Genomic DNA, 22663 nt, shown 5'->3' with positions numbered 1-22663 from the left:
TTAGTCAACTCCACTCAGCATTGCTGCTTAATCACAAAACAGATATATCAGTTACTTATAAATAATATGATAACTTTGTTGGGAAACTGAGAAAACCTCCAGAGAAACAATGTGAGCATTCATTCTGAGCAATTTGTGTCGCTTCTCTGGGAGTTCTGCCAATTTCCGGCCAAAGTTATGGCAAGAGACCTGACAAACCTTAGTGTAAATTCATGGCCAAGAAATTTCATGCATAACTGTAACTTGACCCTAATGCAGATGGGCCTCTTAAACAATCAGAGATTTCCAAGAGTAACTGGTGCCATCTCTGCTTTTCCCTACTTTAGAGTGAAGGATTTGGCTTTCTGAAAATAAATCTGATATCCTTCAGCATTAATAGCTTGAAGGAGCCAGGAAAAAGGAAAATTTCAGAGGCAAGCTGATGTTCTTTCAATTGTCCAACACTTCGCAATAATAAATACCTCTAGTACTATAGCAAATGATTAACTAATATCCATCTCATCCAAAATGGAGAAGCTAACAGCACTGTGCTTGTACATGGCCCTATATAAAACTATGTTTAAACACTTTGTCAGAGTGAAAGATTCATACTGCAGACTTAAGATTTCTTCATACACATGGTCTCAATACTGTCTCATTCTCACTAACATACACGATTATTTTAGACAATGCTATTAGATCACTCTAATTATAACTACAAGCAGCTCTGCCCCAGACAAAGAATCAGGGAAATAATGTAATAAAATAATCATGTATGTTGATGAGAATGAGACAGTGGTGTCACCATGAGTATGGAGAAATCTTAAGTTTGCTTAATCTTATATTTTCACTCTAACAAAATATTTAAACATAGTTTTATATAGAGCCACGTACAAGCATAGTGCTGTTAGATTCTTTATTTTGGATGTGATGAACAGAATTTATTTGCATTTGGAAAAGAATGGGATTTATTAGAGGGAGTCAGCATGGCTTATGCAGGGGGTCTTGTGTCACAAACTTGATTGAGTTTTTTTTGAGTAAGTGACGAAAATGATTTATGAGGGTAAGACAGTGGGTGTTGTCCACATGGAATTTACTGAAGTATTTGACAAGGTCCCTCATGATAGGCTTGTCCATAAGACCAAATCGTATGGAATCCATGGTGAGTAGGCAAGTTGGATACAAAACTGACTTGACCATAAAAGACAGAAGGTAGCTGTGATGGGTGTTTATTTGACTGGAGTTCTGTGACCAGTGATAGAACATAGAACATAGAAACGTACAGAACAGGCCCTTTGGCCCACAATGTTGAGCTGAGGATTATTCCTATTCTAAAATAAATTGACCTAACCTACGCCCCCCTCAATTCAGTGCTGTCCATGTGCATGTCCAGCAGTCGATTGAATGTCTCTAATGACTCTGCTTCCACCACCACAGCTGGCAATGCATTCCACGTGTTCACAACTCTGTGCAAAGAACCTACCTCTGCCGTCTTATCTATATCTTCCTCCTAATATCCTAAAGCTATGACCACCCTCACACCAGTCAATCCGGTGCTGGGTAAAAGTCTCTGGCAATTGATTCTATCCAAGCCTCTCATTACCTTGTACACCTCGATCAAATCACCTCTCTTCCTCCTTCTCTCCAGCGAGAAAGATCCGATCTTAGTCAACCTCTCGTCGTAATAATAAGCCCTCCAGTCCAGGCAGCACCCTGGTAAACCTCCATTGCACCCTCTCCAAAGCATCCATATCTTCCCTCTAATAGGGCGACCAGAACTGGACACAATATTCCAAGTGTGGTCTCGCCAGGGACTTGTAGAGCTGCAACAAAACCTCACGGCTCTTAAACTCAATTCCCCTGTTAAGGAAGGCCAAAACACCATATGCTTTCTTAACAACCTTATCCACTTGGGAGGCAATTTTGGGGTATCTATGCACTTGAACACCAAAATCCTTCTGTTCCTCCACACTGCTAAGAATCCTATCTTTAATCCCATATTCAGCATTCCAGTTCGACCTTCCAAAATGCATCAATTCGCATTTATCCAGGTTGAACTCCATCTGCCATTTCTCAGCCCAGCTCTGCATCCTGTCTATGTTGCACTGCAGGCTGCAATAGCCCTCCATACTATCACTGGCACCTCCAACCTTTGCGTCATCGGCAAATTTACTAACCCACCCCTCAACCTCCTCATCCAAGTCATTTATAAAAACTATAAAGAGCAGAGGCCCAAGAACAGAGTCTTGTGGGACACCACCCACCAGGCAGAATACTTTCCAACTCCAGTTACTTTCTGCCTTCTGTCAGCCAACCAATTCTGAATTCAGACAGCCAAATCTCCCTTTATCCCATACCTCCTGACATTATGAATGCGCCTACTATGGGGAACCTTATCAAATGCCTTGCTGAAGTCCATATACACCACATCCACTGCTAGACCTTTGTCAACCTGTCTCGTCACCTCCTCAAAGAACTCATTAAGATTTGTGAGGCACGACCTGCCCCTCACAAAACCATGCTGACTGCCTTTAATCACTCTATGCTTTTCCAAATAATCATAGATCCTATCCCTCAGAATTCTTTCCAAAAACCTTACTGACCACAGGCATAAAACTGACTGGTCTGTAATTGCCAGGGATTTCCCTATTACCCTTCTTGAAAAGAGGAACAACATTCGCCTCCCCCCAATCCTCCCATACGACTCCCATGGAGAATAAGGAAGCAAAGACCTTCATCAGCAGCTTAGCAACCTCCTTTCTTGCTTCCCAAAGCAACCTAGGATACATCTGGTCTGGTCCTGGAGACTTATCAATCTTAACGTTTGCCAAAATTTCCAGCACATCAACTTCATCAATCTTGATCTGTTCAAGCCTGTTTCCCAGCTCTTCAAAGTTCTCATTCACAATAAGGTCCCTTTCCTTAGTGAAAACCAAAGCAAAAAAAAAACTTATTTAGGGCTTCTCCTATCCGCTCAGACTACACGCACAAGTTCCCTACGCGATCCCTGACAGGCCCTACCTTCCCCTTGATCATTCTCTTATTCTTCACATAGGCGTAAAATGCCTTTGGGTTCTCCCTAATTCTTCCTGTCTCTTTTTCATGCCCCCTCCTGGCTCTCCTCAATCCAATTCTGAGCTCCTTTCTAGTAAGCCTGTAATCCTCTAAAGCTGTGCTAGATCCTTGCTTCCTCCACCTTATGTAAGCTGTCTTCTTCCTTTTCAAGAGAACCTCCTCTGTTCTTGTCATCCAAGGCTCCTTAATCTTACCCCTTCTTGCCTGTCTCAGAGGCACAAATTTGTACATCACTTGCAACAAATGCTCCTTAAACAGTCTCCACATGTCTGTTGTGACATTTCTGTGGAACAATTGCTCCCAATCTGTACTTCCCAACTTCTGTTTGATAGCGTCATAATTTCTTCTTCCTCAAATAAATATCTTCCCTTGGTAACTGCTCCTTTCCCTCTCCAAGGAAATGGTAAATGTGAGGCAATTGTGGTCACTGTCCCCAAACTGTTCACCCATTGTGAGATGTGATACCTGTCCAGGCTTATTGCCGAGCACCAATTCCAAAATAGCCTCTCCCCTCGTCAGCCTGTCTACATACTGAGTAAGGAAACCCTCCTGAACACACCTGACAAAAATAGCTCCATCCAAACCATTTGCACTAACGAGGTTCCAGTCAATATTGAGAAAATTTAAGTCACCCATAACAACAACCCTGCTACATCTGCATTTTTCCAAACTCTGCCAGCCTATATGAGTTCTTCAATCTCCCTACTGCTATTAGGGGGTCTGTAGAAACTCCCAATGAGGTGTCTGCTCTTTTGTTGTTCCTAACTTGCACCCATACTGACTCAGTAGACAAACCTTCCTCAACAACCTTCGTTTCTATAGTTGTGATGCACTCTCTAATTAGCAATGCTCCACCCCCTCCTCTTTTCCAGCCTCCCTGTTCTTTTTAAACATTCTAAACCCTAAAACATATAGCAACCATTCCTGCTCTTGTGAAACCCATGTCTCTGTTATGGCCACAACATCAGAGTCCCAAGTACTGATCTTTGCTCTAAGTTCATCCATCACTTTTATTTCTGACACTCCTTGCATTAAAGCAGACACACTTTAACTGATCCCTTTGTTTTATCACGTGAAAAGCCATCCCGATAGATTCACTACATCCTGTCACTGCCCCATCTACAACTATCCCCCTCTCAGACACGTAGCTCTGGTTCCCACCCCCTTGCCAAACTAGTTTAAACCCTCCCGAACCACACGAGCAAATCTCCCACCCAGGACATTTGTGCCCTTCCAGTTCAGGTGCAATCCATCCTTCTTGATTAAGTCCCACCTTCCCCAGAAGGTATCCCAATGGTCTAGGTATCTGAAGCCCTCCTGCCTGCACCAGCCTCACAGCCAAATGTTAAATTGCACTCACTGACTGTTCCTCACCTCACTGTTTTGTGGCACAGGTAGCAAACCTGAGATCATCCTGCTCTTCAGCTTGCAACCTAGCTCTCTGTAGTCACTTTTCAGATCCTCAATCCCTTTCCTTGTTATATCATTGTTACCAATATGTATCACGATATCACCACCAGTGATGTTCTGTAAGGATCAGTGCTGGGACCAATGTCATTTGTAAAATATATAAATGATTTGGATTAAAATGTCGGTGGTCTGATTTGCAGATGATATGAAACTTCATGGAGTTGTGGATAGTGGGTAAGGATATCAAAGGAAGCAGTAAGATACAGATCAGCTGGAAAGCTGGGAGGAGAAATAGCAAATGTAGTTTAATCTGTACAAGTATGAGGTGATATACTTTGGGAAGTCAATTGCAAGAGGAAAGTATACTGTAAATGTCCAGACCCTGAGGAGCACAGATACCCAGAGGGATCTCCCTGAAAGTGACAACACAAGAGGCTTATGCCCGAAACGTTGATTCTCCTTCTCCTTGGATGCTGCCTGACCTGCTGCGCTTTTCCAGCAACACATTTTTAAGTGGAAAAGGTGGTAAAGCGAGTGTCTTGCTTTCATCAGTCAGAGCAATGATAATAAAAGTTGACAAGTCATTTTGCATCTGCATACGAGTTTGGTCAGGCCACAAGAGTGTGAGGTTGTGGTCGCTGCATTATTGGTTAGGATGTGGAGACTTTGGAGAGAGTGCAGAAAAGGCTTACCAGGATGTTGCCTGGGTTGGAGTGCATTAACTGTAAGGAGAGGCTGACAAACTTGGATTGCTTTCACTAGAACGTCAGAGGCTGAGGGACGACCTCATAGAAGTATATAAAATTATGAGAGACATGGATAGGATGGATAGTCGAAGTTATTGTCTCACGATGGAAATGTCAAATGGGGGCACAGGTTTAAGGTGAGAAGGGGAAAGTTTAAAGGAGATCTGCTAAGCAAGGTTTTTTTAAACAGAAGTAGTTGCCTGGAACATGCAACTGGGGAAGGTAATAGAAGCAAATATGACAGCAGTGTTGAAGAGGCATTCAGACAGACAGATAAACAGGCAGGGAACAGAGAGATATGGACCATGTGCAGGCAGATGGGATTAGTTTAGAATGGCATCATGGTTGGCACAGACATGGTGAGCTGAAGGGTTTGTTCCTGCATTGCACTATGATTTAATTTGAATAATTTTTAATTGTGGGACATGGGATGAAGAAGCCATTAAGAACTGTAACAAGAAAACTTGTTGATTAAACTGAATGTGAGAGTATTCTGCCTAAACACACCCCAAAGTATTCCAAATCTGTTGGGATATTGTATTGGTGTCTACACTGTACTTTGCCTAACCTCAGAATCATTGGTTTTGACAGTGGACACCAAAAGTAAAAATATTTTATTTCCCACTATTTACAAACTTGATTCAACTTAGTTGCATTGGAATTCATCACTGGAGGATTGTTGTGCAGTACTATTGCGATTTTCACAGAATTTCCTGTCCAGCTGTGTTGGCTATTCACTGCCATCTGTTGGATAATAAATGTCCGACTAATGGCATAATTGGTATGGGGGTGAGGGACCTTGTGCAGAACAGAAATTCATGTCTGCACATAATCAGTGGCACTTCTAAATGTTTACGATCAGATTTCCCTCCTTCCAACATCACCAAACCTAACTTTAGCTGAAGTCATGAATAATATGTTCTGAGGTGATGGTCAAAGTGAATTATCACCGTTGAAATGTCCAGAACTGAATAGCACACAAGTTTGAACCGAGTGCTAGCAGTTTGTGAACAAAGTCCAAAAATTGAATTACATTTTTATTTCACAGTTAATATTTTATGGCAATTTTCTGCTAAATTCTAATTTCATTAGGTTTAAACCTCTCTCTACTTGAGATCAATTACAAATGGTTAATTAAGGTAACCAGTGAAACTGTTTTACTGTACCTGGGACTGAGCACACAAGCACATGAATAGCGACATCTCAATGTGACTTTGCAAGTTTGAGCAGATTGCCTGGGAGTTAGATGAGGAGAGGAAGGAAGTACAGGTACTCCTCTGTTCTTTCTAACTTTTTCACTCTGTAGGAATTGGTTCTTCCTTTGTATGGGGAAAGAACTAACTATTGCTGAGTGGTTAGAATCCATTCAATTCCTATGGTTTAAAATAAGCGGTAAAGTCAGTAAGTATATATATCAAAAGTGAGGACCATTTTCCATGGTTAACTAAAAATGTTAAACACAGTATCAAACTTGAGGAAAAAGAAATACTAGTGCAAAGGTGAATGGCTTACAAGATTAGATAGATTAAAGAAAAAACAAAGATTTGCTGTAAGATTAGTAATGTAGGAGATATCTCAAACTGGCGTGACAAAATACTTGTAAATTGTTTAAATTCGTTTAAATGAGTTGGCATTCAGCCAATTAATTTGCCATTGGAACAGAACATAGTAACCAGCAGTTAATTGAAATCAACCATGCCTATATCTTCATTTGCATCAATTTTTCAAATAACTTTTCAATTTCAGTTTGTAAAATTCAGTAAATAATAAAAAGCTCATTGATCAAATTCCTGTCGATAATCAATGATATTTGCTCAATTTGTGGATTCATGAAATTGAAGACTGTATAACTGAGGACGCACAAAATAATTTCACCTTGACAAAGTCACACATTACATCTTAATTGAAATCCAAAGTCTATACTTTTAGCAAGGGTTTAGTTGGGGTAAAATCATTGCCTTGGGAGCTTATATATTGTTGATTTAAGATACATACTTTAATTCAGTACGTATAAAATTTCAAAAAAAAGGTAAAGTTGCCATAATCTTACCAGAGCATAGGGCTGCTCTCTCATTAGCGAGAAATAACTGGTGGTGGGTTTATCCTGAGAATCACCATGCCTCAGGTGAGGGGAGAGGTTGAATGGAGAGTCCTTCATTGTAACCGCAGCTGATGTATAAAATTACATGCCTTTCAAATCTAGTTTCTTTTATATAGGCGGGTAGATTTAACACAGAAACTTCATTATTGATACAGCCTTGGAATTCAAATCCTCAGCAGTTACTTCAGAAAATTACTCTCTTTATTGATGTATCGTTTTCCAGTGATATCATAGCCCAAATGCAAATATTTCCATTAGGAACTTGCATCAAGATATTCAAGGAACTGCTCTGAATGCGAAATACTCAAACATATCAGTAAAGGTTCACTTCAATATGAGATAATCAGGCAGAATCAACATGAATTGGTGAAAGTGAAATCATGGAAGGTAGATATAGGAAAACCAATACATGTGGTATACATCAATTACCAAAATGCAATCAATAGGATGTCACATAAAAAGTTTTTACACAGAATAAGATCACAAGGTGTAGAGGGTAACATGTTAGCATATACAAAGGATTAACTAACAGGAAGCAGAGCATAGGAATAAAGGTTTATTTAAGGTTAGCAGGCTGCAACTGGAGTGGCTGGGGTGGTACAATGGCTCAGTGATTAGCACTATCGTCTCACAGCACCAGGGATATGGGTTCGATTCAGGTGACTGACTGTATGGAGTTTGCACGTTTTTCACATGTCTGCATGAGTTTCCTCCAGGTGCTCTGGTTTCCTCCCACAGTCCAACGACATGCAGGTTGGATGGACAGGCCATGCTAAATTGCCCATAGTGTCCAGAGATGTGTTGGTTAGGTGGATTTCTATATTAAATACAGGATTACAGGGATAGGGTAGGGGGTGGATCTGGGTGAGATGCTCTTCAGAGGATCATGAACTCAATGGCCTGCTTCCACATTTTGGGATTCTATGATTCTTCTGTGATTCTGCAACTAGTGGAGGGTCACTGGAATCAGTGATGGGCATCAACTGTTTACAGTCTATGTCAATGTTATGGATGCGAGGTGAATAATTATATTTGCCAACGACACTATAATAGGAAAGTTTAGCAATCTAGAGGTAGAGAATCTGCAAAGGGATGTAGATAGGTTAAGTAACAGAGTAAAAAAAATTGACAGGGGAAATGTAATTTGGGAGATTCTGAACTTGTAAACTTTGACAAGAAGAATGAAAAAGCAGTGTATTGTTTACACAGAAAGGGATTGTAGAACTCTGAAGTAGAGAAGGATCTGGATGTGCTGTTATGTAAATCACAAAAGGGTAGTATGCAGGTACAGCAAGTGATTAGGGAGGAAAATGTAATGTTGGCATTTATCGGAAGAAGCACAGAATATAAAATCAGGGAAGTTTTACTGCAGCCGTACAGAACCTCGGGAAGACATTTGGAATACTGTGTGCAATGCCGAACTCCTTATTTCATAAAGCTATAATTACATTAGAAGCAGTTCAGAAAATGTTCTTCTGACTTGTTCCTAGGATAAGGGGTTTATGTTTTGATGGAACATTTCACAAGCTGGGCTTGTATCCAATGTATCTTAGAAAAAGGAGGGGTGATCTTATTGAACATATAAGATCTGAAAAGATTTCCTAAGGTGGATGCTGGGAGGAAGTTTCCTTTTGCGGAGGAGGCTAGAACTAGGGGACACAGTTTAAGAATAAGAGGTCTTTCTTTTGGGTGGAGATGTGCAGAAATGTTTTTTTTTCCCTTAGAAGTGTTATTCTTTTCCCCAGAAAGTAATATCAGGTAATACTGAACTTAATCAAGGCAGAATTAAATAAATTTTCAACAGACAAAGGAGTCAGGGACCATGGGGAGCAAATAGGAAAGTGAGGTTGAGACCACAAACAGATCAGCCATTATCTTAGAGTGAGCGTCATACAGCACGGAAACAGACCCTTTTCAGTCCAATCGATGTTGAAATTAATTCCAAACTAAATTAGTTCCACCTTCCTGCTTCTGGCCCATATCCCTCCAAACCTTTCCTATTCATATTTCTATCCAAATGTATTTTAAAGGTTGTAACTGTACCTGCATCAGCACTTCCTCAGAAAGATCATTCTACACGTGAACCACCCTCTGTGTAAAATATTTGCCTATCGCATCTTTTTTAAAATCTCTCTCTTCTCACCTTAAAAATGTGCCCCTTAGGCTTGAAATCCCCCATCCTTGAAAAAAAAGTCAACTACCACTAACTCTATCTATATAAACTTCTATAAAGCTGCCTCTCAACCTCTTACGATCCAATGAAAAAAGTCCCAGACTATCCAGCTTTTCTTCATAACTCAAAGCTTCCATATCCGGCAACATCCTGACAGATGCCTTCTGAACCCTGTCCAGCTTGATAATATCCTTCCTATAACTGAGCGACCAGAACTGGACACAATATTCCAGAACAGGCCTCACCAACGTCCTGTACAAATTCAACATGATTTGCTAACTCCTATACACAAAGCACTGAGCAATGAAGACAGATGTGCCAAACGCCTTTTAAGCCCCTTGTCTATATGCAAGGCAAATTTCAAAGAATTATGTACCTGCACCCCTTGGTCCCTCTTCCTACAACACCACCCAGGGCCCTATCATGAATTGTATAAACCCTTCTTTGTTGTGCAAAATGCAATACTTTGCAATTATCCAGACTGAATCCCAATTGCCATTTTTCAATCCATTGACCCATTTGATCAAGACTCCTCTCGAAAGACCAAATCCTGCTTCCAAGTCATAGCCCTGTTACATATTATCAAAGTTAAAAATCACACAACACCAGTTGGTGTTGTGTGATTCTTAACTTTGTCCACCCCTGTCTAATACTGACACGTCAACAACAGGTTATTTTGGAAAACTTTTGGCTCAGAAATTGAGAGAGATTTGAAATGACTGCAAGTGTACCCAATGGTACAGAATTAAATGATAGTCACAGATTATCGATCTACTTAGCAAATTAATTGTATCGGAAAATAGTACTGGAGTATTACAGATGAGCAGCTTTGGCGTGCCATGAAACATTGGTAGACCAATAAATCATAGTGCAGGAAGAGGAAAGCCAAGTCAAGACCGGAAGTGTAGATTTAGAATCGACATACCATTTTGATACCCATGAATTGACGGAACAAACTACAACTTGAAACTCCAAATGTAAGCAGCAGGTCTTTTAGGACGGAGTTGAGGAGAAATTATTTCACTCAAAGTGATGTGCTTGTGGAGTTCTCTGCCGTGTGAAAACGTTCAGACCAAAAGATCAAAGACTTTCAAGAAAGACGTAGATATAACTCTTACTAATCAAGGGAATCATCGGACAAGGGATAAAAGCAGAAACAAGGTACTGAGATGATTAGTCATGATCATACTGAATGGTGTAGAGGCTTGAAAGTCTGAATGGCCTGCTCTTGCTGCTATATTCTATGTTTCTTTTTCCCTTACTTCAGTAATCTCATAAGAGGTGATAAATCCACATATGACTTTATTTACTTGCAATCTACAGACATTCAATTTTTTCCTTATCAATACATTATTCTTGTGATATGTAAATAAAATTGCAGTTATAAAGAATAATAAACAGTCAATTCTACTATTTAATATGTTATAAATCATTTATAGAACTATAAAGACATTTATTATTTTATTATAATGGTTTTACTTACTTTTTTATAGAATGTTTCTATTGCAGGATCCACTTTTTCATGGAGTGAGAAAATTGGCGGTCTGGTGTAGGTCTGTTTAATAGGGTTAGGTAACGCTATAATTCTGCCATCACTTCCAAACCATTTCTTCCCCTAGGATTATGAATGAGAATATTTTTTGCCGAAGTTCTTAAACAAACATTTTGCGCAAAATACAATGATTACTTATTTTATGAAAGTGGGGTCCACACCACTTATTATTTGTTCAACCTACCTCTTTGTTTTTAAGTAGACGATGCTCAATGATGTTCTGGTTAGATTTGGAAACTTTTGGTCTTTCGCCAACATAAATGCCTTCATCTTCAAGAAACCGTGGCTGCATGTCTTCAGGAATCTTCTCTGATGTGGCCACTGAACATCAAGAATAATTTAATAAAGACAACCAGCTCACGGAACAACAATAAGAGCCAAAGATCCCAGCTTCCCTGAATAAGGAATAAATCCTACACAACTTCATGAGGTTTGCGTGGGTCAGCTCTATTGTGATATCAAATAATCTTAAACAGTACTCAAGATATGCAAGAGTTTAAGAATAATGAGTAGATATGATCAAAAATGACAAAGTATCACAGATCTGATAAGAGTAGCAGTCACCTGCCTGCATACTCTTATTGGAAAAGCTTCTGGACCCTCAGATGGTTGATACAGTCATGATGTGGAATCCAAAAGAATGGGCACTATAGCTCCTATATTCAAAATAAAATTAGTTTCCAAGACATAATTATGATGTCAGCAAACCCGAATGTGACCAGGATCTGTGAAGTCAGGGTAGTAGAAATAATCCAGTGGGTCTGTTATATACCTGAAGAACACACATCTTGCTCCATAATATCGTCAAATACTTGGACACTTGCACATTGTTGGGGCTTGTTTTTAGCTTTTTACCAACTGTTAATATTCTGAAGTGGCCGCTCTGTGTGCTCATGACCTACAGTCGTACTGGTTAAGCAAAGGTCTCATCAATATGTTCTTTTCCCACCACAATGTATGCCTTAAGTCATGGTGGTGAATGTTCCCCACTTTTGTTCCAAACTTTCTGCCCATGAATTTTCTGTATGCCCTTCATATGTATACCTGTAATTGTCAGTCTTACAGTGCTGTTAGCAATGCATTCATCTGTTCTGTGTTGTAATGATTTGCCAGGTACTCACTCTTCAATTCACTGATGCATCGTTCTGAAGAAAGATCATTGAAACTGAGACGTTAACTTTGTTTTCTCTGCACAGATACTGCCAGACCCGCTGAGTTTCAGAAGCAATTTCTGTTTCTTTTTGAGACTGATACTCTAGTTTGCTACCTTCTGCAGCCTAGACAGTGAGATGTCGATGTGTCTCTTGCTACAGGCTTTTCTGATGCCTTCACTCTCTTTATGTGAGTGTAGAAGGAGGTTAGTAGCAGACTGTTGAAAGATGCTGAAGGTCTGTTTTATACTTTATCTCTGACACCTTGGATTCTTCAGATTGATATGTTCAGTGCTGTTACTTTTCACTGATTATAAGAGTTAGATATTCCACAGGATCTCAAATATTTGTAAGCCAAGGCTATTGAGATGAAGGAATGTGTACCCAAAAGAAAGGCACTTCAGATTGATTCTGGAGTGTCTCTCTCTCCATAGCACCAGATGATTGATCATCTTCTTACTGCTTTGAGTATTCCCTGAGAATTCATGCTACATAGCTGATGACTTCACCTTTCATGGTGTCATCCAGGATTCTTACCAAAGAAATTTGTAAATGGCTTGCCACCTTGTAGTGAGAACACACTGAGTTTGTTGATAAAAGTTAATTAATTGTTTGTTAGTAAACATCAACCTTATTGTTAAATATGCACAATATACATAAGAGGGATCACAACAGGACAGCTCTCTACACATTCAGGTTCAGGTTCCATGCAATGTGTTAACATCTGACATCACTGATTATGTAATCTGATAATTAACACAGTGTGGTGTAAAGGATTAATACAAACCACGAACATCAATTAATAGAAAGTGTTTAAATGAACAAGCAAACTCCACACCAATGCGTAACTATTCAATCTACAGATCAGGTATTCACTTGCTTTGGCTAAATCACTGTTCAAAATTATTAATGAATATAGCTTCACCTGCCTTGCGTTTCAATAAAGACATCAGCTTTTTAAAAATATATAATTAAGTTAATTCATTAACAAGAAAAAAAAGGAATTTCAAATACTGTTCAGACATTGCGAATATCACAAAATGCAACTTCTACCATGAGTCTTTCTAACCTCAAAATAAGCTCCAAAATTTAATCAGTCATGCTTTCTGTAGAACATCATCAATACATGCCAGAAGCTATACTTCAAAATATATTACCTGTAAGAATGCTGGGGGTAAAAAGAACCTTTTTATCCTTCTGTTGTCGACTATAGTAGCTTTCATAATCAGGAGCCTTTATTACAAGAAAATCACGAGCAGTCTGGTCAATTATGAAGAGATAGTCATCCTCATTATCCATGTTATCTTTTACAAGTGGTTGATCCTCTTCCTACAACAACCAAGAGACAAAGTATTATTTTACATTCCAAGAAATATTTGCAAAAAAAGTAACAATTCCTAAATACTGAATGTTTAATATACTTCTATCTTGCTTAGTTACCACAAATTTGTACGTTATTTTTCACTGTTTTGAATTCAATATTCATTTACACATATGTTGCATTATTCTTGCCAAATACATTAATAGTTTCATAATTTATTCACAAAACAGGACGCAACAAACACTTCTTAGTTATATATAAGACACTCCCTCTGAAACAACTTTAGGACGTTTTTTGTAATAATACTTTATCAAGACTGTGCATAAATAGCTGTCTCTTTCAAAGAAAATACACTGAAATGGGGTTCTAAGTACATCTTAATCTGGCTCAAAAAACTTAATGCTATATAACCTTGAAAATAGTAGAAAATGTTATTTTTACTTGAAACAAAATCTATCTCCAAACATCTTTTGTTTTTCCTCTCTCCTTAGGTCCTTCGATGCCACGCATGCATTTAAAGAATGCTGGCAAGAGACAGTGTGACATTGTTTTACCAAGTGCATTCTGGACTGGTCAACTGGAGAAATGCCTGAAGTGCCTTGGATATGCTTTCTTTCATTACAAGAGCATTGATTTTCAAATAATTGAGATCATGTTGTGAAGAATGCAGGATAAGGTGAGCAAATCAATGTCCTAACTCCCATAATTAATCAAAAGTAATCACTCTGCTTAATACAGCACTGAGGAAGTCAATCTGAAGAAGTCCAAAGGAGTAGTAATAGACTAAGAACAAGTTCTTCAGTTATCTTATTGTCACCTATTGACTGTTATTGGAAAGGTTTAGACTGATAAGAACCACAGTGCTTATATAAAGTGGATGTTTAGTTAGATGTGGTATTAAAAGGCTATCGATTAATTGTACTCAGTGATGAGCCACTGCCTTCAGTAAGGAAGAAAGTAACAAGTGAAATAGGAGAGATAACAACAATGAAACAAAGAAACTCCAAAAACTGACTTCTAAAAGTATCTCTCTCTTTCTCCAGTGAACAATCTAGAAACATATCAATAAATGTTGTAAACTCTTTGGAATATTTTGATAAATGAAACCTCACCCACTGCTCATTGTGCTATGAAAGTTGCCTGGTAGATTTGCTGCATTTCCTCAGAGAGCTACAGGGCCTGCTTGGTCTGGTAATGCCCACACACAAAGAAAGGTCATCTAATGAGAAGAGGTATTAAAATATATCGTATTGCATGATAGTTTTTATGTCCAATTTAAGCTGGTCATATAAACATTATTACAGAGACTATGATGAAGACTTAGGCAGAATTTCTTTGTCCTCAAGATCCTGAACGGTCTTCCCACCAAGTCCATATGACAGCATTGTAGTACATGATGCTTAAGGTACCCCTTAGCATAGACCGTTAAACTTTGGATACGTTTTCCCCAAGCTTGTTTCCATTTCTATTTTAGCCATCTAGCCCCAAGTGTCTGACTTCATAAACTGTGATGGTTGAAGGACTCGCTGTTCTCCCAAAATTAGGTCCCTGTAAACATACTAAGAGTGGCACGTCTCCAGGTTCAAAACAGTTGATTAGGATTCTATTCTTGAAAATGTGAGGTGTATAACTGTGCTTATTTAATCCCTTTGATTTCCTTCACGGAGGATGTAGTTTGAACTAAAACAGACAACTGCTTTATTGCAATAATTGGAGCATCTGTAATCCCATGAATTTCCATTGTGGAGGATGGCTGCTCTGTGAAACAAACCCTTTTTTTTGGCAATATCCTGGATCACCAGATCAAGTAATTTCTTTTTGACTAGGTTCTGAATCTTTTTATGTTAGTTATCCCTTTTCAGTGGTAGCTTCATTGGAGTTGTATGTACCAAGTATTCAAACGGTATCAGTAAATTTTTAACTTTTAACTTCAATCTGTTGATTAATTTGTTACGATTATCTCTCTGTGATTTTATCACTAGTGAAACAGCTATGCTCGCTTCCCCAATCAGCAATTTGAGGATTATTTCTTGTTTGGCATGATCTCTCTCATTGGCACGAATTCTTCTTGGGAACACAAGAAAATAAAGTTTGCTTTTTGAACTTTCATCTTCTGAATTACTTTGCCATCTATAACAGTCTTAAATGTTTCAGGGCTATTTGTTCAGCAATCTGTGCTGTACCCTGAGTTACATTAGTTGTCAATGAGTTTTTATCTGGGCATACTATTAAATTTGCTGATTGATTGCTTGGGTTGTCTCATAAATCTTGCTGATTTTTGCAACCTGAAGTCTCTGTAATATTGATAGCAGTGAAAAATGTTCAGGGTTGAAAGCAAATCTGTATCTTAAAAAGTGTTTTCTCCAATAAGTCCAACTTTGCATTCTACCTGACCCATCTCTGAAACTAAATGTTCCAAACTTCATTAGTTCTGTTGCCATGTCTTCCTTATATGCTCATTTGTTTCCATTTGTTTAGTTCTGAACTATAGCAATGGTTTTACTGCAGCTTTAGACAGTTTCCCTCACTTTTACCATAAAATACAGAATTCCTATTTTTTACAAGTGAAATACGAATTGTGGCCTGTGTGTAAAAATGGGTGATTTCACAAAAAGAAAAAGAACTGCAGATGCTGGAAATCAGAAGCAAAAACAGAAATTGCTGAAAAAACTGTCAGCATCTGTGGACGGAAAGCCAAATTAATGCTTTGGGTCCAGTGACCCTTCTTCAGAACTGATTTTAACAAGGCAAAGGTTGGTATACATGCTGAAGATGGGTTAGAGGGCAGGCGGCGAATGAGAGTAAGCAATAGGTGGAGGTGGAGCTCAGGGAGGGAGAAACACAGTCAGGTCCAAAAAAAAGGAACATGTAATGATCAGCCTGGGAGAATCAACAGTTGCTAATGGGGACTATTAGCGGCTGACAACGGGTAGTTTGTCGTAGCAGCCCGTGTGATGACAGGTTCTGGTGTTTGGGGGTTAGGGGAAGGACATGTGAGAAGGTGTCCAGGCCCTAAGATTATTGAACTCAATGTTGAGTCCAGAAGGCTGCAGGATTCCCAAGCAGAAAACAAGATTCAGCTCTTCCAGCTTACACTGAGCTTCACTGGATCACTGCAGCAAACCTGAGACAGAGATGTTGGCCAAGGAACATAATGGAAGTGACAGGCAACAGGAGGTTTGGGTTCATTTCTGCAGACAGAATGTAAGTGTCCTGCAAAACAGTCACCCAGTCTGTATTTCGTCTCCTCAATGTAGAAGAGACCACATTGTGAGCAGCAGATACAGTAGATGAGATTTAGTGAAGTGCAAATCAAATCTAAAGACTGGGACATACAGAGGAACCTCGATTATCCGAATACCAATTATCCAAAGATTGGATTATCCAAAGGAGACCTCGAGGTCGTGATGGAAACATTACATTAAAGACCTGTTTCCAACAGAGATCGCATCTTTTGTCTACAGTGATTAAAAGGGCATCATCTCCAAATGACTGACCTCCCGCCCTCTCTCTCTCTCACCATACTTTCCCTGGAGTTCTTCAGAGGTGTGTCATTGTCCTGTACAGGGCAAATGTGGAACCTGTCAAACGTTGCAGTAGAAAGGGGTGTGTGTGTGTGTGTGTGTGTGTGTGTGTGTGTGTGTGTGTGTGTGTGTGTGTGTGTGAGAGAGAGAGAGAGAGTCTGTGTGTGTGTGTGTGTGTGTGAGAGAGAGAGCGAGAGAGAGCGAGAGAGAGAGAGAGCGCGAGACAGAGAGCGAGAGTGTGCGCGCTATTTGGAGAATGACCCCATAGAGGAAACTGCAGCAGTCTTGTTGCTGGTATCCAGTCCAGCTGCCCCAGAGAGGAAGCAGGTGTGTACAGGGTCAGGGGGCGGGCAGTGCTGGACGATATTGGGGAGTGGGGGTGGAGGGTGGGGGGACAGTGTTGGACAGGGTTAGGGGTGGCAGCGCTGTTGCACGGGGTTGGGGGCAGGGGAGCAGAGTTGGGAGCGGGGTGGTGTTGGACGGGGTTGTGGGCAGTGTTGCATGGGGCTGGGGGCAAGGGGCGGGGGAGATGGTGTTGCACGGGGTTGGGGGTGGGGTCTCGCATGCTGTTTGCTGCTGCAGTCTCCTGAATAGGGAGCAGACTTTAAAAACTCCAAGCCCCAGAGGAAAGGCAATTAATTAATTAACAGAATAATCAATTATCCGAACGAAATAGTGCCCGCCCATCACGTTCAGATAATTGAGGTTCCCTGTACTTTCTTCACAAGGGTGACAATCACAAGGTAATTTTTTCCTTTACTGTTGTTGACAAGGATCTCAGTTTAGTCACAGAACATTTTCAGAAATTCAGAAACCACTTTCTGATCAGTCATTTAAGTATTTGGAAATCCATACACAAAGTACATCTACATTTTTGACAGTTACCCTGTTCATGACAGCACTTGTCATATTTCATCAGAATAAAATTAAAAAATAAAATACCAAAAAGTAGAAAAACAATTTTATCACATTCTTTTTTCTTGTACTTTTTAAATAAAGCTTACTCAGAGGGAAATGGAGGTTAGTGTGGGAGGCGAGTCCCAAACTGGAGGCTATCGCAGGGAGGAGAGTCCCCGAACGGGGACCATCGCAGGGAGGGGATTCCCGATCGGAGACAATCACACGGAGGAGAGTCCCCGATCAGAGACCATCGCAGGGAGGCAAGGCCTCGAGTTTTGAAGCCCAGTATGGTCTGGACACTCACTGCTGGCACAGACTTGGTGAAAAGGACTGTAATTTCAGTACTTTCTTTAAAGAAACTTCTACTCTTATGGACTTTTATTCATTACTCTTTCAATTTTGTACCAAACACTTAAGAATTTGTACCTAGGTATCTTCTACCTAAGATGGCGCCATAAGTGGCAACACTGCAAACTTTTCACTGTACTCAGCGCACGTGACAATAAAACTAATTCATTCATCCATATTACATTATCATTTACGTAACATTAACTTATAAATTTTAGTTGGTCTATATTTGGAGTACTGTGTGCAGCTCTGGTTGCCATACTATAGAAAGGGTGTGGCTTTGGAGAGCTTTACCAGATGTTACCTGGATTGGAGTGTAGTAGCTACAAGAAGAGGTTTGCCAAACCTGGATTGTTTTTGCTAGAGCTTTGGATGCTGAGGAATAACCTGATATAACTACATAAAATTATGCGAGACATGGCAGGGTGGATTACTTGGAGTTTTTTTCCGAGGTTGGAAATGTCAAATACTAGTGGGCACAGTTTTAAAGTGAGAGGGGGAGTTTAAAGGAGATGTGTGAGGCAATTTTTTTTTCACACAGAGGTAGGTGCCCGTAACACACTGCTGAAGGAGGAGATAGCAATGTTTAGGAGGTATTTTGACAGACACAAACAGGGAGTAGAGATATGCAGACTATGTGCAGGTAGATGTGATTAGTTTAACATAGCATCTTGGTTAGTGCAGTTATGGTTGGCTGAAGGGTCTGTTCATTTGCTGTACTTTCTGTGCTCTATGTATCTGGTCGTGATAGAATTCACAGTGTCAGAACTACATTATTGAAGTTAACTTAGCTACACAGCAGCAACAAAATATTTTAATCAAGCTACATATTTGATAGTTATCATCTATAATTAAAACCGCTATGTTGCTTCCTAAAATTCTTTTTGAATAATTTTGCATCCCAGTTGTTTCTCATCTCTGGATCAAAATAAAGTCATTCTTTGCAGTGATTAAAAAAAAATGTTACTGACTTACATGGAATCAACTACCTTTGCTTCCTGTGCTATCCTGATTCATAAGCTGATTCTAGTTCTGCCATTGTACGCATCAGCTGGAAAACAAATTTTCAACTTGCATGACTTCCTTGATAAAAGCAACTTGTAGTCCTAAAATACAGTTACATGATACCTTTGATAGAAGTTAAAGGTAGGACTGCTCCCTCATTAGACAGATGACTGGTGGTGATTTAATCTGAAGGTTCACCATGGCTCAGGCAAGAGGAGAGGTTGCAAAGGAGAGTCCTTTAAGCCAACTCAGCCAGGGCAGCAAGTGAACCCACGCTGTTGGTGTCATTCTGGTGTCATCCACCCAACTAGACTTTTTGGGCATATATTGGCACACCTCCAGACAACTTGAACACACACCTCCTGGCCCACAAAAGCCCAATCCTCCTTTCTACTCTTGTGAAATAAATTGGAAACAAGTTGGTCAGCCTGTGATGGGGCACTGTAACAAGGAGGAATAGCTAAACGGTCAAAGGAAACATGCATAACTGCAACAGAAGCTTATCAAAATATTCTAAATCAGTAGAGTGAGTCTAAGTGCTAAATTGATTATCATTGGTGGAAGAAAGTGAGGACTGCAGATGTTGGAGATCAGAGTCGAAAACTGCAGCATTGGAAAAGCACAGCCGGTCAGGCAGCATCCGAGGAGCAGGAGAGTCGACCTTTCGAGCATAGGCTCATTCCTGATGAAGGGTTTATGCCTAAAACATCGATTTGCCTGCTCCTTGGATGCTACCTGACCTGCTATGCTTTATCAGTGGTCGAAGATGAACCACGAGTGAGTCTTAATGAGAAGAGGAAATTGTCTTAACATTATGTTGTTTATTGCATGATAGCAATTTTGACATGTTACATTGTCTAATTCAACATAAAAAAAAACTAAGACAATCAGCAGATAATGATTTTTCATCTGAATCCATCAGGATCTCCTACAAAACTCCTTTCTTCCCCACCCAAAACCATTTGTCACCAGATTGCATGGGGCTTAATTCCGTCTCCCACATTAACCCTTTCACAATCATTACCTCATACATCATAGCCCTGGCCAGTTTGTTGTCACCCAATAGTTGCTCCAATTGAGAACAGTTAACAAGGTACAAATAGAGACCGTTCTAATTGCTATTTTACAATCTCTTCCTCCCCTTTTAAGTTGTCACGTAAAAGTAAGAGAAAAAAGATCATTGTCAGCAAACTTCATCTTGTGCAGCCTATTCATTTCTTGGCATGTTTAGCTATTGGAAAACGTACTTGGGAAAAAAAAATTACAGTAAATGTTGGAAGCAGAATAAAAGATACAGTATTACCATGAAGCTGCATAAAACTTGTCTTGGTACAATCATAGATTTAGATTGCAGAAAGGATGGACAACTAATACTCCCTTTGAGATGCTACTGTACTTTGTTTACCTCTCCCTCTTCTTCTTCCTCCGCTTCTGTTCTGATAGTTGACTCCTCTTCATCCCAGTCACCCTCCGATTCTTCTTCATGGTCGATCTTTTTAGGTGCTCCAAGTCGTTTTTGCTTTTTTGACTTTTCTTCTGCCTCTTCAGGTTCAGGATCAAAATTGAAGGTGAAGAAGTTATATGCCTCTTCAGCAGCAGGAAACCCATCCTATAAATTACATGAATATATCAATGTAAACAATGCTACACTGAGAAATGTGCATATTTTTCAGCTGAAAAGACAAGGAGTAATGCTGCTGTGAATTTGCTATAAATGCTAGAACTCATTTCTTTGCAAAATCTAAATATGTCTTTCTTCTGCAAAGAGAAACTAAATATGAAATAATAAAAATCAGGTATGATTGGCATGTGTACATGTCCATCAATCCCTAAAACCACAAATCTTGTCATTATGATCTACACTACTTCATCATTTCCAGCATCGATAGTGAAAACTTTCTATAAATTCAGTTCCTCTTCATTTAACAACAGCTAAATATGATCTGAACACAGCATTACAGTAGTTCTGTTAGCCATCTGAAAATAGGAGCGTTCCCTAAAAGTTATTCAGCTTTCTCTCTATATCTGCTGCTAGACCTGCCGTGTTTTTTCCATTGGTTTGTTATTGTTTCTGATTTCCAGCATCTGTAGTTCTTTGCTTTTTTGACAATAAAACTAACCTATCAATTATTAAAACCACAATAAAAGTATGTACATTAGGCTGATGTACTGAATTCAGTCTAACATTTAATAGTTAAATATTTGCACTGAAACATCACTGTGTGTTATGATGAAAATGTGATAGCACATTTCCATTCCCTTTTCTAATTACGTGTATACCCATGCTGGCACATTATGATGACTCCTGAATTTCACGGAAAAGAACAATTGCAAAATCCCTTTAATATGCAGATGCCAATTGGAATTATACAATTAAACAAACAATTAATCTCCTGGCTATTTAAAATTCCTATTTTCTACTTTGTGGAATTTGGGAGATTTAGTCATTGCACAAAAATGTTATTGACTTGAAATTATAATTTACCTATTTGTATACAGACCGGATAATATTTAAAATACATTCCCAAATAAGTTACATCACAAATACATGTTCAGAAGCAAAGTATAACTAGATTGCTCTGATTTAATCAGATGTACTTTGCCTGAGCATAAGTAATTTTTTGATAAAAACTTTAAATTGAGTGCACTACTATCTAGGCAGGTATTTATTCTCATCCCTAATTGATGGTGAGCTGCTTTCTTGAACTACTGCAGCACATGGGGTGGGGAGTGAAGGGAGTGCTATTCACACCCACAATTTTAACCCAAAGCAACTACTTCTCTTGAGGTCTGGGCAGTGAAGGTCACTAGTTTGGAAGGCCCTATCGATGGCATCTTTGTGAGCTACTGTTGCACATCTCATAGACGGCATACATTATTGGCACTATTGAAAGCCTACATAGGGTAGATACTAAACAAGTGAATTGTTTTGTCTTGGACAGCCGCAAGACTTTTGATTGTTTTTGGAGAGCTGCTCTCATCCATTTAAGTGGAAAGTATTCCACCACACTCCTGTCTTTTGCCCTTGTAGATGTTGGACAGGCCTCGGGGAATCAGACATTGAATTATGTGTGACAAAATTCTAGGCCTCTGAAGCAATGGTGTTTGTATGGTTGGTCCATTTCAGTTCCTGGCGAACAATAATCGCAAGATGGTAACAGCTGGGTATTCAGCCATGGCATTGTCATTCAATGTCAAACAGAGATGGTTAGATTCTCTTTTGCTGAAGATGGTCATTGTCTTGCATTTGTCTCATGCATGTTACTTCCACTCAAAGCTAACTATTGTTCAGATCCTGCTGTATGAAGATATTGTCTGTTTCAGTAACTGAGAAGTTACGACTGTATTGAATATTGTGGTATCATCACCAAACCTCTC

General features: G+C 39.5%; 1 protein-coding gene across 1 annotated transcript in view; it reads right to left on the bottom strand.

Annotated features, from left to right (window-relative positions):
- The window catches only part of cc2d2a (coiled-coil and C2 domain containing 2A), a 196464-nt gene that overhangs the window by 102449 nt on the left and 71352 nt on the right, over positions 1-22663 (bottom strand). Inside the window, exons 10-13 of the mRNA XM_087986613.1 lie at positions 20691-20894; positions 13345-13516; positions 11221-11357; positions 10968-11099 (exon numbers count right to left, since the gene is read on the bottom strand). Coding sequence (XP_087842739.1) covers positions 10968-11099; positions 11221-11357; positions 13345-13516; positions 20691-20894 — 645 coding nt within the window. The remainder of the gene's footprint in view (positions 1-10967; positions 11100-11220; positions 11358-13344; positions 13517-20690; positions 20895-22663) is intronic.

The sequence above is a fragment of the Chiloscyllium plagiosum genome, unplaced genomic scaffold, assembly GCF_037043375.1.
Source record: "Chiloscyllium plagiosum isolate Xiang-an unplaced genomic scaffold, Cpla_swu_hap1 HiC_scaffold_1, whole genome shotgun sequence".
NCBI classification, from domain to species: Eukaryota; Metazoa; Chordata; class Chondrichthyes; order Orectolobiformes; family Hemiscylliidae; genus Chiloscyllium; species Chiloscyllium plagiosum.
The sequence above is the reverse complement of the archived record's forward strand: the minus strand, read 5'-3'. Positions and strand labels throughout refer to the sequence as shown.